General features: G+C 49.9%; 2 protein-coding genes across 3 annotated transcripts in view; one reads left to right on the plus strand and one right to left on the minus strand.

Annotated features, from left to right (window-relative positions):
• The window catches only part of AAMP (angio associated migratory cell protein), a 28,861-nt gene that overhangs the window by 2,157 nt on the left and 4,471 nt on the right, over positions 1-22,233 (minus strand). Inside the window, exon 1 of one of the 2 annotated variants that reach the window (XM_009087882.4) lies at positions 946-2,119. The exons of the other annotated variant lie outside the window; for it this stretch is intronic. The gene's annotated coding sequence lies outside the window, so the exon portion shown is untranslated. Of the gene's footprint in view, positions 1-945; positions 2,120-22,233 lie in introns of those variants that run through there. 2 annotated transcript variants of the gene reach the window in all.
• ARPC2 (actin related protein 2/3 complex subunit 2) lies at positions 2,211-22,035 on the plus strand. The gene is made up of 10 exons (XM_009087884.4): positions 2,211-2,396; positions 12,044-12,078; positions 13,030-13,142; positions 15,159-15,204; positions 15,791-15,977; positions 16,407-16,500; positions 18,763-18,889; positions 20,251-20,351; positions 20,698-20,798; positions 21,597-22,035. The coding sequence occupies exons 1-10, from the start codon at positions 2,323-2,325 to the stop codon at positions 21,619-21,621; spliced, it is 903 nt and encodes a 300-aa protein (XP_009086132.1). The 5' UTR covers positions 2,211-2,322; the 3' UTR covers positions 21,622-22,035.

Genomic DNA, 22,233 nt, shown 5'->3' on the forward strand with positions numbered 1-22,233 from the left:
CCCCAAAGACCACTGGCTTCCAGTCTTCTCTCAGAATGGATCTGCACTCTTGTTTCACTCTGGTTTCACCCCTCTGTCCCATTTATGAGTCCCCAACCCTTCCAGGGCTTGGAGATGCTAGGACTGCTTGGGGTGCTGAGTACCCCCAGTGCTGGGGTCCCTGGGACCGACTTTCCCCTTTTGCCTCATGTGAACTCCCTGCTGCAGCTGGGCTGGTGCCACTGCCCAGAAAAATCTCTCCCTGGCTCTGCTGTATCCTCTCTTGCTGTGATCCAGGGATGGAAATCCTGGGATGCTGACCCCAGGGTGGTGATGCTGGGATGCTGATGTCTCAGCATCCCGGAGGACCGCAAACAGGGATGCTGCCAGTGCTGATGGGGGAATGTCCTCCCTAGTGGGGCTCCCACAGGCACGGGGCAGAGCCTGATGCCAGTGCTTCCCCTGCATCTATTTCTGGCTGCTGCTTTCTGCCTCCCCACTCCAAACTTCTGGTGGTTCCTCTGGAAACGGGTATTCCCCGGGTACAGCACACATGGACACCCCACAGCTGGCCCCCAGATGAGGGAAAGAAGCAGCACTCCATTTCCCCTCCTGACCCTGGCAGGGCTGGGGGACAATGGGGTGGCCCTGGGGCTCCCAGTGGGAAGGAAAGAGGGACATGCCATGGGGAAGGACCCTCCTCATCGCTGTGCAAGGAAATGGGAGCAGGTTTTTTCCCCACCGCACCGAAGGCTGATGTCCCTGGGGACTGTGGAGGGTTTGCACCCCAGATGAGCCCTCAGCCTTGAGTGCTCTCATCACCACCTCCTTCTACCAAGCAGCCTCTTGGGCAGCTGCAGCAACCCACCCCAGCCCCCAGGCTGCTCCACATGTGAAGGGGCTCAGACGGAGCTGTCAAAGCCCAAGGAAAGCCACAATCTCCAGTGGTGCACCCCATGGACTCACTGCTTGCTGCTGTCGCTGTCCCCTCAAATGTGCAGTCTTCTCCTGCTCCCAAGTTGTTTCTCACTGGGAAGCACACAGGTATGGGTTTAAATCCAGATGTCACCCCCAAAGGGCTCCATACAAAGCCTGGTGGGATGCAGGGCAGCACCAGACCCAGGGGTCTTTCCAGCTGGAGGATCCCTCACCTGCGCCTGCTGCTGTGCCACCTCCCAGTACGCCTTTCCTCCACCGCCCACTTTATACTGCCCGGGGAGGAAATGTTGCAAAATCTTCTCCCAGAATGAAGCGGAAGTGGCAGCCAAAGAGACCCTTCCGTGGTCCCCCCAGATGCCTCTCCCAGTCCGAGGGGAGCCCGCAGCCCTCTGTCACCCTCCTGTCCCAGGATGGCCCAGGCCACGCTGCACTGGGGGTGCACCCAGGGGTTCATTGTCATGCCTGCGATGATGCACCCCAGAGGTCTCCAGCTGGGGGTCTCCAATTTGTCCCCAGGCCCTCTGTGGATGAGGAGATCCCCTATTGCTTTTAGGGGAGAACTGCACACAAAGCCGTTCCCCATGCACCCCCATTACTCTGAGGCACTCACAAACCCTGTGAGCACCCCCATCCTCACGGCTTTCCATACTCGTCAGTCGTAGGGGTACCCCACGTTTTTGGGGCACATGGTAAGTGCCACCATCATATCCCTTGAGTATCCCCACAGACTCAAGGACACTCCTATTCTCTGTGGGAACATCTGCCCAGTTTTGGGCAACCGCCAGCTCCAGGGCACCATTACAGCCCCCCTAGAATACCCTCACTCCCTGTGTCACCTCACATTTTTGGGGGTCTGTAGCTCTGGACTTATCCATTTTGCAAGATACCATTTTCCTCTGTAAGCACCCCCTTATCCCTGGGGCACCAATTCTCACACAGACCCCCATACACTGTGGCACACCTGCTAGTTCCTAGAGCATCCCTACAATCCTAAGGGCACTCCACTGTTTCGGGGACCTCCAACACTGTGAGTATTCAATTAACGGGGAGTGGGGGAAACCTCACACTCCTGGGGACTTCCAAACCGCAGGCACACCACATCTCACCCCGGCTGGCGGGGATGTCCATACCACGAATACCCCCCAGAGCAGCCCTGCACCCGAGTCCCACCGCACTTATGGGACCACCCGCCCCCCACCCCCATTCCCGGCCCGCCGGCCGCGGGGCGGAGCTGTTTGTGATGTCATCCTGGGTGGGCGGGGCGAAGGCGGGGCGGGGCTGGGGCGCCGACGCCGAGCCGGAAGTGACGCGCGGGCGCGAGAGCGGAAGCGGCGGCGCAGGCTCGGGCGGGTCCCCGGTGCGCGCAGCGGGCTCGGCTCCCTCAGAGCCGCTCCCGGCACCGACATGATCCTGCTCGAGGTCAACAACCGCATCATCGAGGAGACCCTCACGCTCAAGTTCGAGGGCGCGGCCGCCGGGTAGGAACAGGGGAGCCGGGGCGGGGCGGGAACGGGTCTGCGGATCGAGGGAGGGGCAAGGGGGCGGTGGCTGGCGGGGCCCGGGCCGTGCCAGGCGCCCGGGCACGGAGTAGAGGCTGGCGGGTGGTGCCGAGGGAGGATGGGGCTGAGAGGGGCGGAAGAGGGGGCCCGGGCATGGTGACAAGGCAGGATGTGGGGCCGGAGAGTGGCGGGGAGCGGCACTGAGCCAGCGGGTACTGTGCTACCGGGTGGCGGCCCGGGAACGAGGAGGGCAGAGCGGGCACGGGGTGGGGGCCTGCAGGATGCAGGGCTGGGAGAGGGTGGTCAGGGTGCGGGAGCTGAGCTGCGGGCGGCGGGTATGGGCAGAGCTTGGGCAGAGGGAAAGCCTGGGGAATGAGGGAGCAGAGTGGAACAGGGCAGTGTCGAAGGGGAGAGTGGGGCTGGATGGGGTCGTTAGTGCCAAAGCAATGGAGAGCCCCGGGGGAGGAGGACGGATCTGGGAAGGCTACTGGAGATTGCCGTGCTGGGGTGGACTGGAGGACAGGGCCTGGATAAGGAGGAAGTTGGGAAGGGAGGAAGGTGGATTTGTAGGGTGTTTGCTTTGGGTAAAGTGGGCTTCATCGGCATGGTGCCAGCGCTGGTACAGAATGTGTATGGGGAGGCGGGGAACAGGAAGCCCGAGTATGGAGTCATGGCCTCAGCCTTTTGCTTTGGGGTGAAGAGCAAATTCCAGCTTGCTCCCTCTTTGCTTTCTCGAGCAGAAGGGCTACAGGCACATGGGTCAGCCACAGCCCCTGGTGCCAGCCTGGTGGGTATCCTGGCTTCGGGGAGCAGACTGGGGGTCTAGTTCACACCCGCATCTCTGGCTGGGACAGTTCAGTCCCTGGGGAGCCAGTGGGTTTTTTTATTGAGTATTGCACCAGGACTGTAAAGGTGCTTGTGAGGACACAGCTTAGCTTGGAAGGAAGCCCCTTAAGTAGGAATGTCCTTATCTGCAACCGAGTGGCCTGTGGGCTCCATGCACTGCCTGCTGACTGAGACACCTTTGTACAGACACAAAGCCTTGAGAGGCAAAGCAGTGGCGTTATCTCTGGGGTGGAGCCTGCCCTGGCGCCTCACCTCCCAAGGAAGGGCTCCGGCTGCTGCAGGAAAGGACCCCCCAGGCAGGTGCCTTTTTCTGTATTACCTTTTTTCTCCAGTGATTTTTGAAGCTCTCAGCCTTTTGCATGCAGAACGTTGTCAGAGGCCACTTACTCTGCTTTCTGCCCACTCTGAGTTGACTTGTTGCTCAGATTTGTGTTTTGTTTTGGAGAGGTTTTTTGCCATAAAATAATTCTACAGGCTGCTCTGCCTTGGAGGACTGCTGAACTTCTCCCAGATTTTGATTTGTCTTGAGCCCTGACCATTTAATGCAACAAGTTTCCCCAGAGTACAGGCACAGCACTGGGCAGAGAGAGCTCCCAGGTGACCACTGTGGTATTGCAGCAGCTCCCATTAGAAAATATGGCATGTACAGAGCTTCACAGTGAGTGTCAGAACAGAGAACAGCTTCTCTGTGCCAAGGCACTCTTCCTGATGGAGAGGGAAGAACGTGCATGTGTCCCTGTGTTGATCTGATGTGGAGGGGCAGTTTGCAGCTTTAGATGCGCCCCAAAACTCTGACTCTGTGAGCAGAGCTGTACTTGCTTGCCCTGCAGCAGCCTGCAGGGCCCTGAGAATTCCATCTTGCTGTATGGCAAAGCCACCTCACTTGTGTGTTGGCACATGTGCCTGACATACTGATTGTTCCTGAATCAATTTGTAGGATGGCTGATGGTGCTCTGCTTCTGCCTTTTAGTCATCTGTGGCATGTTCTGTTCTTTAGATGGCATTTCTAGATAAGTTTTGTGCCTTGAGTGTGTTGCTGAAGGCGAGGAAGACATTTACTTATGAATTTTTTTCTGTGCTTGTTCTGAGGTCCCCCATGTAGGCAAGTGCAGAGAGATTTCTCCTGGTTTCAAGTCTTCTAAGGAATGGATGTTACAAAATATATATTCAAGTGATATTTCTTTTTCCTATGGCCACAGCTCTCAGGTTATACCTGTGGTGCTCAGCCTGGAGGCAGGAAGGGATTTCCTGTATTTTGCTATTTTGGTGATGGTTTTCCATGGTGTATCTTGGGGCTGAACACAGGACAGTCAGAGCAAGGTCAAGCCTCAAAGAATTTGGTGACTAGGAGGAGTGAGTCTGGACACTGGGGCAGAGTTGGGCTTACATTATTTGCTCTAACACAGAAGTGTAGCAGATGTGATGCAGGGATTTGTCAATAGTGGTTGTATCAGAGCCAGGTGTGGCTGGTGGCTTCAGCACCAGCCTGGAAGTGGGGCAGGGCAGGGTTCATTTCCAAATCCTATGCCAGAGACTTGTCCTGTGACATGGGCCGTGTTGCTCCCCTCTACTGCAGTGCAGCCATAGTTAGGCAGGTTCCTGCCAAGCTTTCCTGGGCTGGCAGGTGGGAGACACTCCACATTTCACCTTGTCATATAGAACTAGGTCACATGTAGAAGGTGGAATTCATTAACTGCCATTATTGTCATATATGTCAAAATCTGCTCTGCTTGGAGGTCCATCAGCTGTCCCTGGAGTTTCCAGTGTGAAAGGTACCTCAGCAGGACTGCAGACAGAGATCAGCGCTTGAGACAGGGCCTAACCCACCTCTAAGAGTACTCCCTGGACAAGGTCCTTGAGGCTCGGCAGCATCCACCTGTAAATAGGGTAATTTCAAATTTAATTTGGTTTTGTGGGCAGTCCCTATGGAAATCTCACCTCCTTGGACAGCCACTGTTGAAACATGATTTAGATCAAGATGGTAACAGATGATGGACTTCAATGCATCTGATTTTTTTTTTCCTTACTTAGATCTAGTAATTTCTCTGTTTATTCTCTTAAACCAACCACATTTTAAAATAAAAACCTAAAGCTACTAGAATCTGTTGAAATAACTTGAGTTAGGAATTTGCTGCTGCAGTGTGGGAATATCTGGTCAGTATCTGGAAATAAGTTTATTGAAATGAGGTTGGCTCATTATATTTTTCATGTCAAGAGGAAGCTTCCATAAGCTTTTGACCAATTTATTTGTACATGAGATGTTGCCTGGAAGCTGGTGTCAAAGGTGAGTTTCCCCATTTCTGATAGAAGTGGTGTGCGAGGAGATGAAATCTACCAGTTGGAAAATCCTGTTTGTCATCATTGCTTTCCTTTGCTAACACACAGACATTATAAAAAACCCCACAAACACTTTAAGTGTAGAACATTTTGATGATTGTCTTTTGTGTCTGATAAATACTGTTTGACACTAGCAAATTTGCCATCCAGTTTTGTCCTGCACTAATTTAACTAACCACAGGGAAAGTGTGGCACAGGGCTTTGGTCTTAGGGTTTGGTTTTCCAGTGATACATAGCTTACCCAAAATCTTTAGTCAATTAATCATCTGTCTCAAACTGTTACTTATTATTTACGCACTGTGCCAAAGAACACGAATTTGCATAGCTGGGGTACAGCATGCCTTTTTCTAGGCTGGGGGCAGAGGGAAGAGAATCTCAGATTTAAATTGTTGGTTCCTTTACAGCCATTAGTAGGTACAGCTCTGCAGGGCTCCCTGACAATTAGGAAATCAACTGAAGCTTGGACTTCCCTAATGCAGAGTGGTTCCTGTGAGCTGGTAGGAGCTGGGCTGAAGCTTCACCCACCTGCTTTATGGTATTTCCCACCTGCAGTCACTTGATGATTGTGTGCTGCAGAGCTGAGCCTTTCAGACACAGAGGCTGAACCCTGGCTGAAAGCAGGCAGTGAGAACTTTGTGTTCATGGTGTGACTTGCAGTGAGTTCATCATGGGAAGACAGGAGGAGTGTCTGGAGGCTGTTGATGGCCTGGGAGGGTAGAGGAGCTTTGAATCTTGCTGGGCACTACTGAGGAACTCTCTTCAGGAGTGGTTATATGTGACTCCAGTGCTTCAGGGATGCTCAGAGACCCCACTAAAACCAGATTGTTCCTCTGCCACCCCCTCATTCTTGCTGACACAGACATTTTTGTGGTTTCAAGGGAAACAGGATTGGGGAAGTGACCTAGGTTAAAATTAAACAGGCAAAACTGGGTATTTTTAGCTTAGATGAGTTTCCTCATCCCATTCATTGTGTCGTGGCTGCTCACCATGGTGCCACCATGGAGCAGGGATCAGATCTTCCTTCTTCATCAGCAGTGGCAGGTGTTGGCTTAGTGTCCTCACAAGCCCAGCCTGGAGCTGCATGTCTCTCCAGGCACAGCCTCACCTGCTGAAACTCAGACTGCCTGACTGCAGAGTGCTTGGGAAATGCTGCTGGCAGAAAGAGCAGGTTTGTGTTTGGCTGGTACAGACAGTGCTTGTGGTACACCCTGGCTGTCCATGTTGACTGATGGTGCTGTAGGTGTTGGAGCATAGCTCCTGGGTTGTCACTGCACATCCTGCTCTGGACGCCAGGGAAGATGACTTAGCATTCACAGTGGATGGTGAACTACCTCTGTCTCGAAGTAGATAGTGCTCCACTCTTGTGCAACAGCACAGGGAGCAGGAGGGAAGAAAAGCCAGATCTGAAAAGTGTTAGGCTTTCACGGGTGCTTCTGTCATCACTTCAGCCTCAGTTTTCATCTTGGGTTCCCAAGAGGAGCCTGCTCTGTTTTATCTTCAGAAAGTGGTTCTCACTGCAGCCACCAATGCTTGACAGCAGAGAAAAGTAGGTGTCCATCACTCTACTAAATAAACACAGTAAAAGTGTGTGCAAAATGAGGCTCTTATCCAGAGACTTGGCACAACTCTGGATCTCTCTGGTGGGGAACCACAAGCTAGCTGCCTACAGCTGAGGATGGAAGACAGCTGAGGACAAGGATCTGGCTGGAAGGGGATCTGCCAGTGCAGGCATGCTGCAGGACCCTCTGTGCTTTGTCCACTGTGAATCCCATTGCTTTTCCAGCAGCCCGCTCCTCCACATTATTGGGCACACAGCAAGGGAAAAGCTTGGGCATGGTGGGGTCACCTAACCAGTAGGGGAGAATTGGCATGTGTAGGGTGCTATACACAGCTCAGCACCACCCACTGACAGAGGACTCCTGCTTGTGTTCATGGTGGGTGTGCTGCCAGAGCTATGGGATCTCCTTGATTGCATGTGCTCCTGCAGTTTACGCAGAGAGGCTTTTGTTAGCTGAGCGGGGCCCAAAGTGGAGAAACTGTTCAGAGAATTTTAGTCATTGCTCATAATTTTTTTTTTTATTGAGGTGACCTTTCTGTAGCAAGAGCCTGCAGTCTGTCACTGAATCTGGCTCACTTTATCCAAATCACGTGTTGACTCTGGTGATCTGAAATCTTAAGAGTATTGCTCAGAGCTTTAAGCTTTGATATACCCCTTTTCCCCCCCCCCTCCTATGGGACAAGAGGTTAGAGTATCTGCATGCCTGCAGCTTTTGAAATAATTGCCATTCTCCATTATTTGGTAGAGGCCTTAATTGTGGTGTGGGAGATGCTTCAATATGGTTCTTAAATTTGTTGTATCATACAGCTAAGAGCCTTTGTGGCCTGAAAATGAAACAGGGAAGTTCTCTGAATCAACTGAGGAAGTGTTGTCAGAAAAAAGATTTGTTATTGCTCTTAAGTGCTCACTGGTTCTCTCCATGGGCACCTATGGCTCTTCATGGATGTTCTACCGGGGTGAAAAATCTGATTTGGAGCTGGCCCTGTATTAGATAGATAGGGTGTAGGAGCCATTTGGAGACGAATAAAAGGAACATAGGCAAGAAGACGTAAAACCTGTCAGGGTCTTTTATTGTTACAAGCAGAGGGCAGATGGGATTTGGTGTGGGTTTGACTTCAGACCTGATAACTGTTATCACAAAACAGACTGCTGCTGGGAACAGTTGCCATTTTAGCGTCAGAGTTCAGGCAGGGGTTTGCAGAAAGGTCTGGTCTGGATTCAGTATTCAGTGCAGAGAGAAGCCATCTCAGCTATTCCTGGTATGAGCTGGTTTTATTGTCCATTCAGGGCAGAGGGTAGCAAGCAGGGAAGGTCACTGAGGGATGCTGTGGCTCAGGTAGCATTGGAGATGAGGAGCTTGCAGGGGTCACAGCAGCTCTCTGTCCCAGGAGTGGATGAGGTGTCCTGTCTGAAATCCTCTAAGTATAGCTAAGCTTAGTCTGTTTTCAGGGATTTGGATCGGGGTAGAAGTGAACCCCAAAAGACCTCCTGGCTTCCCAGTTGGGATTTACAGTCTGGCTGGGATGGCTGTGATTTAGAGTCATTCAGCACCAAGCTGCTAAACTGCCAATTCTTGATATGGGTATGGAGAGCCTCTTCATGGAGGCAAGGGACACCAGAGCATGCTAGACCAGACAGAGCTCTTTGGGATCGTGCCAGTAACCTGACAGTACCTGGTATCCACCCTTAGTGGTGCAGGCCCCATCCCAGGCCTGCTGTGAATCCTCTGCACTGAGCCATCACTGGCACGAGAGCAGGAAGGACAGAACATGGAGAAGACGCATTGTGCCTCCATAGAGCTATTTCCAGTGGTAGAAGATGGGGTTGCTGGAAGGTCAGGGGGAAGTGAACATTTGTGTGTGACCTGCAGCATTGTTGCTAATCCAGAAACTATGGAACTCTGGAGGTGAGAGCTCCTCTCTCTTCTGCCTGGGGACTTCTTGAGGTGGGAACAACTATCCGGGTAGTAAAATGAGTGGTTTTTCTGTTGGAGAAAAATTTTGAGTAGCCAGGGTAGTTTTGATTAGGTGAGCCAGAGAAATAAATAGAAGCACTTTAAACACTGTGATTATAAAGCTCGTGAACTGTGAAATGCTAAAGGGGCTCACTTTGCTCTCAGCCACACTTCCAATGCTCTTCCCTGTCCTCCCCTGGGCCAGGCCGGGCCTGGGTTATTTAAGTGTGTGCCTGGTGAGGCAGAAAACCACTGTGATGTAGGTGACAGGGCCAGTATAGCTGTGAGGAACTCTGTATGCAGCTCACGTGAGCTCTTGCTTCACTGAGGCTGTGCTGGGAAGTGGTTGAATATTCAGCACCCAAAGTTCTGCCCAGTTACCTTCTTTCCCCTTAAATACTCCCCCTCCTCACCATCCCCAAGTACCGGAACTGAGCCACTTGGGAAATCAGTGTTAAAATAACTTCTCTAAGAAATGACGTTTGCACAATAACAGGCTCAAACCCAGCTGTGTTAGCAGTGAGCTTTTGTGTGCAGAACAAAGGCTCTATGCAGAGCCATGACAGGCTCCTGTACATGGTCTTGCTCGGCTTCTTCAATGATGTGATGAGTGATCTTCCTGCCATCCCCTGGGTACAGGACAACCAGATGGGGAATCATCCTTCCTCAGCAAAACCACTCCAGTGCACGGACTGTCAGCCACTTCCTTGCATTTGTCAGAGGGAGGTGCTGTGTTTGGAAGGCTCTGCTGGGAGCAGGGGCTCTGGGAGGTGTTAGCTCTATTTGTGTGGGGAATGGGGTTTGAACGGTGTAATTCTGAGAAGATGGAACTGAGGTTTAAGGATGCATCCTGTTTAATATTCCTAGCTCTCATGTGCCTGGCTGTGCTATCTTTAAAGCTTCCTACATAAGTTTCTTTTTTTATAAAAATTTATACTGCCATCCAAACTGATTCCCACGTCTGAGTGTGGTGCTCTAAAAGAGGAATACGTCTGCATCAACTGACCACGTGGGATCTCTGGGATTTTCTTTCATCTCTGCTCTGAGCCATCCTCAGTGAGCAGAAGTGGCTTGAACATGTTTGTGGAACTGCTCCCCTTCCCAAGAGCCCAAGCTAAATATGCAGCCAGGGATGCTTGCTGAGCCTGTCTCAGGCCCAGCTGGGGAGGGGAGATGAAAGCAAGAGAGGTCACAGGTACCTGGCACGGCTTTTAAATGAAAGGGCCTGCTTTGGGTGCACTAGCTCAGCTTCTTTCAAGTGTGTAGTTTTTATCCTCAGCAAGGTGGCACAAAAGTCAGAGGCTCCCCAGCCTTCAGACAAAAAAAAGGGCTGTTGCCTTTCACAGCTGATCACTTTTAAGAAGCAGGAACACCTCCTCATTTTCACTTAGGTTCTCCATCTGGGGGTTAATTCCTCCCTTTCTGCTGGAGTAAAATGTTGTTGACCTGGCTAGTGTCTGGGATCAGTGCAGTGCAGTGTCTTGGTCTCCCTGTATTGCCCAGCTTGATTTTTATCACATTGTGGTCATTTCTGCCTTCCAGGAATGAGGCTGGCTGCAGAAAAGCTGATGGAAAAAACAATGCTTGCTGCTGAGATAAAATAATTTAAATTGTTACAGAATATTGTCAGGGGAAATAGATATTGAGTAATCACTTCCCCCCACCTTCCTCAGTGTATGTACCACAGTGTAAGCAGTACCCAGCAGCACATAAGTGTGTGGAAGAGCAAGTTTTGGCAAAATGGTTGAAGCTGGTCTCTGGGCAGCAGCAGCATAGCTGAGACCACTGACTTCACTCTGGGGAGTTATTTCACTATGTTGATTCAGACAGGTGGGAATGAACTGTTAGAGACTAGATTTCTGTTAGCAGCAGCATTATTAGCCTGTATTCGAATATCATCTACTTTTGAAAAATAAATGGAGATACAGTGTGAAACAGCGGTAGCAGACTGGCATTTTTATCCTGTTCTCATTTTCCATGCCTGCTCTCAGCAGTGGAGATACCTTTGCATCAATTCCCTGTGGGAGGATGACCTATTAATACCAATCCCCTTGGAGCTGTGAAAGCAGTTATGTAGTACCAATCCCAATGAAATGACCTTCCAATGCAGTTACATCTTTCATGGAGTCCTACTCTTTCACAGATCATGATCAAATGTCAAAATAGGGTTTGTTAAGAAGCAGTTTAATCTTCATAGTCACAGTGTGAGATGTGATGTGCTTTTGGCTTGCAAAGGATTTTGTTGCTGATGGGGGTCCCAGAGACCACTCAGGACAGTGTTAGAGCTACAGCTTTTCTGCAGGGGCTACTGGCAAAATGTTGGGGTGTTTTGGAAGGGGGGCAGGATGAAATGAACATGTGGAAAGTTTCCTTCTTTGACCTGCTCCTGACACTACTAACACTTTCCTAACTTGGGAAAGGGGTCTTCTCTGCAGGCAACTTATATCAATGCATTTGCAGAACTGGTATTGATGGCAAAGGGAGCACTGTGTCAGGAAGGATTACTCAGCTCCTTCCATGGACTGGTATTGCAGAACCTTACAAAATATCCTCTGTCCCAAAACCTGTGTCATGGCCATTCTGTGCAGAATGTGTTCTTGTGAAAACAAGCTTCTTCGTAAGGGGTAGGTTTCTTAGGCATTTCTAACTGGAAATCTGTGATGTCAAAATCTATTAATAAACTAGAAATAATGGAAATCTGTGCCAGCTTCAAAGTCTATTTTGTGTCATCTGGGTTAAAACTAGTGCTTATAGGAAGGGGAAGAACTCTAAGGTCTCTTCTCAGAGGTTACTATTAGCAGGAGATAAAAGGGTTTTGAGGAAGAGCTGCCTGTGAAAAATAAGGTGTTGGAAATTAATCCTCTTTCTTTTACAGCTTGGAGGCTGCTGTTAGAGTTCTCATTTACCTCCTTTGTTTTCTTTGCTTTTTAGAAATAAACCAGAGGCAGTAGAAGTAACATTTGCAGGTAAGCTCCACAGCTCTCTTGATTTCTCTGAACCAAGGGCTGGCTTGAACAGTCTGCCCACACCACTGGGCAGGGGCAATGTGGAGACCCTACACTATCCCCATAGTTGGCTGCCCCACTATTTCTGTGTCTGTCTGCCTTCCCTGGGACTTCCCTAGAGCGTTGAGTTCAGCGGTGGCAGTGCTTTGGTGTGTGCTTGCTACATAGCTCTTCTCTTTTACCTCATCTGTTCTCTAGTCCTGCCCTTGGTGCTACTTGTTATGAGGTCTTTCGCACCATCTGATTTGGGTTGTTAGGAAGCTGACTTAGGGTGACAGGCAAAATGAATTCATCACCTCAAGTTTGCTCTTCAGGAAGAGGAGTGCCAAGAAAGTTCAAGTACTCATTCAGCAACTGATGTTTTGCTTCTGTTATCAGGAATCTGGGTAAGCTGCAAAACTCCGTGCAGAAGTGGAGCTTGCTAGGTAGCTGGAGGGTTGCCTTTCCCTTCCTCCTCCCCTCTGCCCATTCTGCAGTGAAGTGGAAGCTCTCACAGCAGGCAGCAGCTGCCCTGCCTTTGCTGGCAGAGAGGTTTTCTCCTGCAGGCTGCATCTCTGGCTTGGTGGGCATGTCAGTCACTTTCTGTGCTGGCCATCCAGAAGGCTCCTGTCTCTGCATGTTTGTATCCTTGTGCATTGAGCACAAGTGGATTTGCCAGAGATGCTAAATGACACTAGACTGAAGCTTTCTGTGATGGACAGGTGTCAAAATTGTTTCAGCCCTGTAAATGATAGCAGGTCTCCCTACGTGACATTACCATTTTCCTTAATTGCAGGTTTCCCTCTTGTGTGTGAGGGCTGGAGCAAGAGGAGCAGTATCACTTTATGCAGTTACTAGAACTTGTAGGGAAAACCTTCCTCAGAAATAGGAGCTGGTTTCTTTTCCCTCACATTTCTCTTGCTTGCTTCTTAGACTTTGATGGAGTCCTTTACCATATTTCAAACCCCAATGGAGACAAGACAAAAGTGATGGTCAGTATTTCTCTGAAATTCTACAAGGAACTCCAGGAACATGGTGCTGATGAGGTGAGTAAGCATCTCCAGGCCTCCTGCCTACAAATACTGTGTTGATGGCAATGCCTTTGTGATCTAACATCTGACCCTTAGAGATGCATCTGTGCTCCCATCTCACACTGGTCAAAGGAGCAACCCTGTGCCAACCAGGAGTCCCACTTTGCTGAAAGACAAGGGGAAGTGTGTTCACACTCTCTGGTGAAAAAGTAGTCATCCTGTATGACCCTGCAGCCTGAAAGGCAGAAGGCACCGCTAATTTCGCAAGTTCAAAGTGAAGCCTGACCATGTAGAAATAGTTTCCCTGACTGATGAGCTGTGTTGACAGTTTCCCTGTGTTGAGCTCACAAATGAAGGAAGGTGCCAAGACAGAGCTGTGATGCTTCTCTTCTGACTCCTAACCACACTTGAGAGCAAGTGTTGGGCTCCTGTTGTGTGTGCAGACCTTGGTTTTCAGATTGGTTCCCTTTTCACTGCTGCTCTGTGAAGTCCCAGGCTCAGTTCCTGTTGACTGGGCCCTGTGGCTGCAAAGGGCCATTTATGGTAGAAAAAAGGAGCCTCTCTGAACTGTGGTTGGATGGCAAGGCAGGAAGTATGACTCAGTTCCTGAGTCAGTTTTCAAATCTCCACATGGTAGCGAATGGGGTTCACCCAGGGCTTTTCAGCAGACTTTTGCCTCTGGGTCTCTGTCCTTGGAAGAAAACAAGGAAACTGCTCCATCAGTTTATTGTGAGTCTAGTGAGAAATGGGTGATTTGAACCCAAAGTAAATTCCTGTGAATTGCCATAAGACCCACCTAAGTCAGAAGAGATATGATTGAATGTCCTGCTTTCCTGGTTCCTGAATGCAGAGCTTTCTAGGTGCAGCAATGCCTGCTACTGAAGGTACTGCTGCTGGCATGAGGAGTGTCATGCAGTCCAAATGGTGGAGCCTTCCCAGCATGTATAGTGAGGATCAGTGCAGCGTGTGATCCCAGGAGAACTCCTGTGGTGGGCGAGTGGCTATCAGCACTGTGCACCAGCAGCCATTGTAGTGGTGAAAGGCAACTTTCTATAAACTTTTAGAGGAAAATGGGGTCTGTGCAGGACTGGCTTGGAAGTACTGACTAAGTAGAAATTACATTTTTCAGTCTCCAGTTGCTTTCTGTACTTCCCTGCAGACAGCGTTTCTTGTTTCTGCTGTCTTTGGTGAAACCCCACTGTGAGGAATGCAGAGTGGGCTTCCTGCTAAGACAGGGCATCTTCCTGCACCGCTGCAGGCAGGCTCTCTGCGAGGAGGTTTTGGCATGCAGAGAGTCTGTGTATCCTTTCCTCGTGGTAGTGGGTGTCATCCCAGGAGGGCCAGTTCTGCCCCAACACTGTTGTGTTCTTCTCTGTGAAATACTGCCTGTTCCCAGCCCCCTCATTGCCACAGAGCTATGGCTCAGTTGGAAATTGCCATTGATGTAAAATTCAGCAGTAATTATGTTTGAAGAAAGGTTTTTGCTGTACTGTAGGCGGTTCTGCTTCTGCGAGGCTTCCAAGCCTGCGTGGCAGTCTCCTCTCGGTCCCCATCTGTTCGTGCAGTAGGCTGAGACAGTGTGTGATCACCAGGCCATGGTGTGCTCTGAACTTACTGTCCTGTGAGGAGAGGGACCAGGCACACTTTGCGTCTGCCTTTGAGTGGAAGGAAAAGTGGTAGCCCTCAGGTCTGTTGTGTCAGGCTCTGCTGATTGTTCTCCTTTGAAGGTATGAGCTATAAGACTTCTTCCCCACACAAATCCGACTAGCAAGAACTTGAAAAAGTTCCAGTTTTGAGTCTTCTCCTGCAGTATGTCCCCTGTCAGTAGAGTTCAGGGAGCCCTCCCTAGAGCAGGAATAGCCAATAGTACTGGAAGCTGATGACTTAATTTTTTTGTCTAAGTTCTCTTAGACTAGGGGAGGCAGGTGCTGTAATTTGATACTTCTAAAAGAAGACCAAATGTGGCCTAGGCTGTGCAGGAGGAAACAAGTCTTGATAGCTTGTGCACTCAATGTTTAATTTCTTTACTAGGTATTGAAGAAAGTCTATGGAAGCTACTTGGTAAATCCTGAATCAGGTAACCCTGCAATAATATTCTCTCTCTCTCTCTCTCTGTGTGTGTATAATTCCAAGTTACTTAAGTCACCTGAGAAATGCTCATATGAAGGCTGCACTTGAAGAGCTTGATATCTGAGGCTCTCTATACAGTGAATTGCAATTTGAAATTGCCAATTTAAAAGGTGGCTCAGACATGTCAGGGATGAAGTAGCTTGCAGCACAAGCTGTAATTCTTTATGCAGTCCTCCTCCAGGAAGCCTCTGTTCCTCATGGTTGGGGTCTTTGTTCTTCTCTAAGATGCTTTGTAAGACACAGAAAAACCATGGTTACCTGTGACAACATCTCTTCCCACTCACTGCAAAAACTTGAGCTCAGCCAGCACGTGTGTCTGGGAGCTTGGGAAGGAGCCCTGGGAACGTTGCCATGGCCACGCGCAGAGTTCAGGCATGGCTTTTGGCAAGTGCTTGGAGTGGGAATAACTCACCCCTGGGGCTTTTGGGAGGATTTAAGGCAAAAATGGGACTGTAGGTGTCTCTTAAAAAAAAGTCTCTGCTTTCATTAAGACCTTATGTAGATTATTAAAGCTAGTGGCTGTCCCTTCCCAGGTTACAATGTCTCTTTGCTCTACGACCTGGAGAACCTTCCTGCAGACAAGGATGCCATTGTGCACCAAGCCGGCATGTTGAAGCGCAATTGCTTTGCTTCAGTCTTTGAGAAGTATTTCAAATTCCAGGAAGAGGGCAAAGAAGGAGAAAAAAGAGCAGTCATTCACTACAGGGATGATGAGACAATGTAAGTGTTCAAACCAAGCAGCATGGGGGTTGGACAGTGGTCAGTAGTCTGCTCCTGTGCACAGCTGTAGGTTTTGGTGGAAAGTCAGGAAATCCTCCTGTCCTGTGCTTTGGCCAGGGTAATATGGGTCTGTTCTAGGCTGCCACAGGTATTCCATGAGGGTAATGCTTATGCCTCAGGCTGCTGGGATGTTACACAAGACTCTCTGTTAGTGGCATCACTTGTGGCTGCATGCAGGAGAAGAACTGGCCACTCCCAACAGAACTGTTATGCTCCCTGTAAATATTGTGTCAGGGGAAGGGAAATTTACAGCAGCCAGGCCTGTGAATTGCTGTTGTATCTACTTGACCTTGTCATGCAGTTACTTCCTTGTCCAGTTGAACTTGTTAGCTCTGGTTCACAGGTGGGTTCTCTCTCTGCCACCTGCAGGTATGTTGAGGCAAAGAAGGACCGTGTCACGGTTGTGTTCAGCACGGTATTTAAGGATGACGATGATGTGGTGATCGGAAAGGTGTTTATGCAGGTATGGAAACTGAGTTACAGGGCAAGGGTCTGGTCCTCAATTCAGATCCCTGCTTGCTTGAAACAGCATTGCCAAATAAGCTGCTGAAGTGAGCACAAAGGCAGTTTAACACATGAAAATGCTTTGCTCCATGCTGCACTGGGATGGAAGAACATGCTAATAGGCACAGACAGAGTATTTTCCTGGCTCTTGCATTGGCATCTGTATCATCAATAGTCTTGCACATTTGGACAATTGAGCGTATTATGTGTTACAGATGAGAAACACCACAATGAATACTTCAGTCCCCACACTGAGGCCCAGTAATGTGAATAGCTATGGTGTAGGTATCTCCAGCCAGCTGAAGACCTGAGCATGTTGAGGAGGCTGTAAAGGGAGAGGAGGGGTGAGATAATGTCATGTCATGCCTGAGGAGGAGCTGAGAATGGTCTTCACCTTGAAGTTTCATCCTACTAATGCTCAAATGCTGCAGAAACACTCAGCAGCTCAGTGTGACAGCTCTTGAATTTCAACTTTTTAGAGCTATGAATATACTGAATTTGTGGGCTCAAACCAATCATTGCCAAGTATAGACTGGACTCAGCTGAGTCTGGACTCAGCTACCTTTTCCAATTGATGTTCAGCTGGGAAGTGTTCAGAGACATGTAGTAAGCATGTCTGTGAGCAACTGTATGCAGCCTGGAGAAAATGAGACATCTGTGTGCAGCTAGGGAGGGTCAATGCATGTTCGTTCCTGTGTTCATCTGTGCCACTGGCCCACCTCATTCATCTGCTTAAGCTCCTGGGGAGTCAGCCTCCTGTTTGGGCATGGCCATGGAGCAGGGCCTACAGGGTGCTCCAGGCACCTTTAACCCACCTGTTCAAGGGTGCCAGGACATGCTGCTGACAGGCTCATAGACAGCAAGTTACTGGCCCAGTTTGCTGGAGACCAGTGTACCTGTGTTGGGTGTCATCAGAAGAGGGTCTCTTGCAATGAAAGTCTTCACAGCTCTGTTTGCTGTGTTCATTTGCTCCAGACAGGACATCTGCTCTGGCTTTGAGGTTTTCCCCCACCAAGCATATCCCTCAGTCTGGAATTCAGTTTTTAAAATGGGAAGGGAGGCATGATGTGAACAAAATGGGGTTAGTGAGGTTCCTGGGAAGATGGCAATGCTTCAAGGCAGCAGCTGTCCTGGAGTCTCCATGTCCCGAATTCTTGGTTTTTATAACAGCAAACCCTGCCTCTGCCCAGCCACAGGAATTTCCACTCTGAGTCACACTGGCTCTCTTTCCCTCCAGCTATTGCTCTTGCATAATGCAGCTGGGCATGGTGTCTGCTCATCTGGGCTCTCATGGAGAAAATGTGACCATTAACTAGCCAGTGAAGCCATTTGAACCATTTCACCCTCTGGCATAAGCAGGCAGAAGTGCAAGCTAAGCATTTCATTAAGGAAACCCCAGCAATCTACTCTGGGGGATGCCCCTGCCTTTCCCAGGGAAAACTGCTCAGAGGACAGGCCAAGGGTAGCTGATAATGTGTAGGTTGGGATGGAGGTCAGTGAGGCAGAGGGAAGACTGCCCTGCCTTGGGGCAGGAGAATGGTCTCTGGACATTCCCAGCCCACCCAGAGATGGTCCTTTCAGTTCCTGAAATGCAGAGCTAGTACATTTCCTGTGAGGTGGGGGTTGTGCTGCTGTCAGAGGTGGGGGATGTCCCTGCCTGAAGGTATTGTTTTAAGGTGTAGGCAAGTGTTAAGAGGAGCAGACTTCACATACAAGCTTCAAGCCCCCAGATACATCTTGATGCCTAGGCAGACTCCTGGTGGGAGATGGTTTCCCAAATTGCAGAACCTTTACACTAGGTGTGATGGAGACCTTGCAGCCCTTCCTGAGAATTTCTGTTCCTTGGGGGCGATGGGCACTGTGCACTTTCACTGGAAGCATTGAAGTTCCAGCAGGAGCTGTGCTGTCTCATGTGCTTGCTCAGACTGGGGTGTCCCTTCCACAAAATACCCATGGCAGGGGTGTGACACACTGAAAGCCACCCCAGCTTAGGGACTGCGCTATGGTCATGTATAAACCCAGGACAGCCATGCATTTTGGGCTGGTTTTGTTGGGAAAAAGAGTTACTTTCAGGGTGTTTGGCCTGATGAACTTAATCATCTCACAGAAGGCTGGGCCACCTTCAGCTCACTGCCCTTTGGGAGTGAGGAAACCTCATTTGCTTTCCCAGCATGTTGCTGAAGGGTTGCAGTGGGAATGACCTTCACTTTGTCTTGTTCAGGAGTTCAAGGAGGGTCGCCGGGCCAGTCACACAGCCCCACAGGTGCTCTTCAGCCACAGGGAGCCACCCTTGGAGCTGAAAGACACGGACGCAGCTGTTGGCGATAATATTGGCTACATCACTTTTGGTAAGCAGGCAGCTCTGAGGCTTGCGGATGCTTGGGGAGGAGAGAGGTTCTTGTTGCTGCATGAAAAACAGAAAGGAATTCACCTTCCCTGAGTGTTGAAGTGGGCAGTTCAGGACTGCAAGGACTCTGGGGTTGCATTCTGTCTTGTGTGCCCCCTTTGGAGTGTCCCTTTTCTGTATCAGGTCACCTCAGCTCTCCTGTGGGCCAGAAGATGTGGAAGTGGACAGTGAGTTTAGTGTGCGCCTACAAAATAAGTTCAGTATTTGGAAGCAAAGGGAAGAGTGGCTTTGCTGTGATATTTCGGAAACTGGAGGTTTCTTGTGAAAGTTTTCTTGCAACTGTACTGGTAGGTAGTCCAGCTGCAGGGAGCTGTGCAGTGCTTGATCAGCAGAGGCAGTCAGAGAGCGGCAGCAGAGCAGTGCATTCTGCTTCTCCAGCTCTGCCTCTTTGCTCTGGGCCAAACGCTGATGAGCCACTTTCCCCTGCCAGAGGTGCTGGCAAGCAGAGCCATGACTTCCCCCTGGGTAGCAGTGTCAAGGAGTCTAAACCCTGCCCTGTTGAAAGGGATAGGTCTCTTCAGGATGGTTGGGTGTTTTATTAGGGTGTCTCAGGCCAGCATTCCTGTAGTTTGGAGCTCAGAGATGGAGCAGAGACACTGCAGGGAAAGGTGGAGATAGCATTGCCCTCCTCCTGTGCTGGAAATAGTGCCTTGAGGTCTGGGCAGCTGTCAGCTATGGAAAGAAGAGGTCTAGGATGGCACATACTTTTGTTCTTGTTGAGACTAAATTTCACAGTTATCTGATCTGACAGTCTCAGGTGAGATCATCACCCAAACAAAATGTTCTTTCAGCTCTAGGATCTCGGACACCTAACAGAGCACCAGCTTATGGAGAGAGCAAGCTATCTGCTTGTATCTGAGTCTGTCTGTGTTACAGGTCTGGCAAGCTGCCAGGCAAAGATCCACAATCAATTTCAAGACCCCAGGGCAGACTGGATCTTGAAATTGGTTGAGCAGCCTGGGTGCCCTGGTCTGCCTCCCAGCTTGCTCCTCCAATTGCATCTCCCAAGCACTGATAGAGCATCGTGTGGTTTCCTACAGTGCCATTGTTTCTGGACACCTGGCCTGGCCTGTGTCCTGCAGAGTGCACAGGCTGCTGTGGGAAATGTGGAAAAGTGCTCTTAAGCCTTATATTTAGAATCACAAGTGCTGCATAATCTTGGTACATGTCAAGAGTAAAGGGTTCTTTATAGAGAGCAAGGCAGGGATTCAATGCAGCACACTCTGAAGTCCCCAGCACTGATCCTGAAGGCCTTGGCAGCCTCAGGAGGTACTAATGGTCTATGTTGGCCTCTTCTTTCAGTGCTGTTCCCCCGTCACACCAATGCTGCAGCCAGAGACAACACCATAAACCTGATCCACACATTCCGGGACTACCTGCACTATCACATCAAGTGCTCAAAGGTATGAAGGCTGGGGAACACAGGGTGGCTTCAGCCCATCTAACCTGGGTGCTGAAGGGGAGAGGCAGGGGACAGGGGTGCCCCTTGAGAACTCATTAGGGTCTACCACTGCCCTCCCCAGTCATGCGGGGTGGCAAGTGATGCATCATTGCCTTCTCCCTGCTCTTGGACACAAGATTTTCCTTTCCATTCTAGCAGTAAAGTAGGATTTTTCCCTTTTGGATCTGGTTTGTTTCCTTTCTGAGAACAAAAATGAGGGTAATTGTTCAGAGTGACCTGGCTTTCATGTGTCCTGAAATCTCAGCTATGAAGAAAGGCTCCTAAAATTTTGTCCTAATGAAACACAGGCCTATATTCACACGCGTATGAGGGCGAAAACGTCAGATTTCCTCAAGGTGCTCAACCGTGCCCGTCCAGATGCAGAGAAGAAAGAAATGAAAACAATCACGTGAGTAGCAAAGCAGGGCATGGCTCTCTGGGCTTCTCTGCCAGCCACGAGCTCAGTCTTGCTCCGTTTGGCATACTGCAGTCCAGGGCAGGGGGTGACCCATGCTTACTAACTCAGATGTCCTGTGAGGAGCTGAGTATGGAGCAAAACCCTGTGCTGGCAGGTCCTTCACAAAAGGCTCAAACATGGCCTTGCAAGCCCTGGTGTCTCCATTTCCCCCCACCAAACCCTTGGTGGCATTCCTGGGGGATTTTTAGAGCTGTTATATTAGAGCTGCCTTGTGCACTACTGGTGGTAGTTCCAGCTCATGGAAGGGAGAGGAGCCAGGTCCTTCCTTGGGGTTTGTGGTCACTGGACCAGGTCTTGCTACCTAGCGTGTCTGCAGCTCCTCAGTCACTGGCTGCCCTTGGCCAGCTCATGGCTGGGGCCAGGCCACCATGCTGGCTGGCTCTCTCTTGTGCACAAGCAGCCCACAGTGAAGTGGATGGAGGAGAGCAGTTGTGTGAACGTTTCACTCAGGTCCCTTACCTTCTGCTTATCCCAGAGCCCCTTGGTGTCCTTTTTTCTCTGCTTGTCCTGTAATGTCCCCTTTGCATGCTGCTTTGGGGCAGGAGGGTTGTTCCCTCTGTAAAAGTTAGCCCCTCTTCCCTCAGCCCTGTGACTTGGTTCTGCAGCCACAGACCCTGTGAGCTCCAACCCAGCAGCACCTATGTGGCTTCAAGAGCTGTGCTACATGTGCCCCAGCACAAGCCCCACAGGCCCCTGGGGCTGTGCTGACCCCTCTCTCCATCCTTTCAGGGGGAAGACGTTCACAACCCGCTAACGCCGAGTCACCGAGGCTGCCGGAGGACGAAGGTTGGGGCACTTGCTACCTGATAATCGTAGCTTTTAATGTTGCACCTCTGTGGGCTCATAAGGAATTCAAGCAATCGGGGTCTGTTTGTACGACAGTTGGGGGAGTAATCTGCAGAAACGAGCTGTGCTTGCGAGGACTCGATCGTTCCAAGAAACAAAACTTTAATTCCAGTTTGATTGACTTAATTTCTTTTCTTTTTTAATTTTTTTTTCTTTTCAAGCTGTTTCGCTTTGCAATATGTTACCGGAAATAAGTTGCAGTATTTCTTATGAGAATAATGCAATATTAACTTGTTTTCCTCTGAGTATTTGAGTTCAAAACTCCTGTATCTGAAGAAATACTGTTGGGGTTCATTAATAAAGAAGATCTTTCTATCTTAAAGGGCTGTGAGGTTTTGGCTTGTCAATGCACATGACCTTGCCCTGGAAGGGGTGTTTAGTCACAGCCCCAAGGGAGATTATTCCTGTATTGTGGAACATATGCCTTTTGGTAAACTTTGGGGTGCAGTACCCAGATCTGGGAATAGTGTGTTCTGTTAGAGAACTCCTGGACTGTACAGAGCAGGATTCTCCTTCCTTC

This window comes from Serinus canaria, chromosome 7 (assembly GCF_022539315.1).
Source record: "Serinus canaria isolate serCan28SL12 chromosome 7, serCan2020, whole genome shotgun sequence".
Lineage (NCBI taxonomy): Eukaryota > Metazoa > Chordata > Aves > Passeriformes > Fringillidae > Serinus > Serinus canaria.

Bases quoted from the DNA above. Each gene is read 5' to 3' on its own strand.
- ARPC2 (XM_009087884.4), top strand. From the start codon at position 2,323: ATGATCCTGCTCGAGGTCAACAACCGCATCATCGAGGAGACCCTCACG. The intron at 12,079-13,029 runs GTAAGCTCCACA...CTTGCTTCTTAG, and splicing joins AGTAGAAGTAACATTTGCAG to ACTTTGATGGAGTCCTTTAC. The intron at 16,501-18,762 runs GTATGGAAACTG...TGTCTTGTTCAG, and splicing joins TCGGAAAGGTGTTTATGCAG to GAGTTCAAGGAGGGTCGCCG.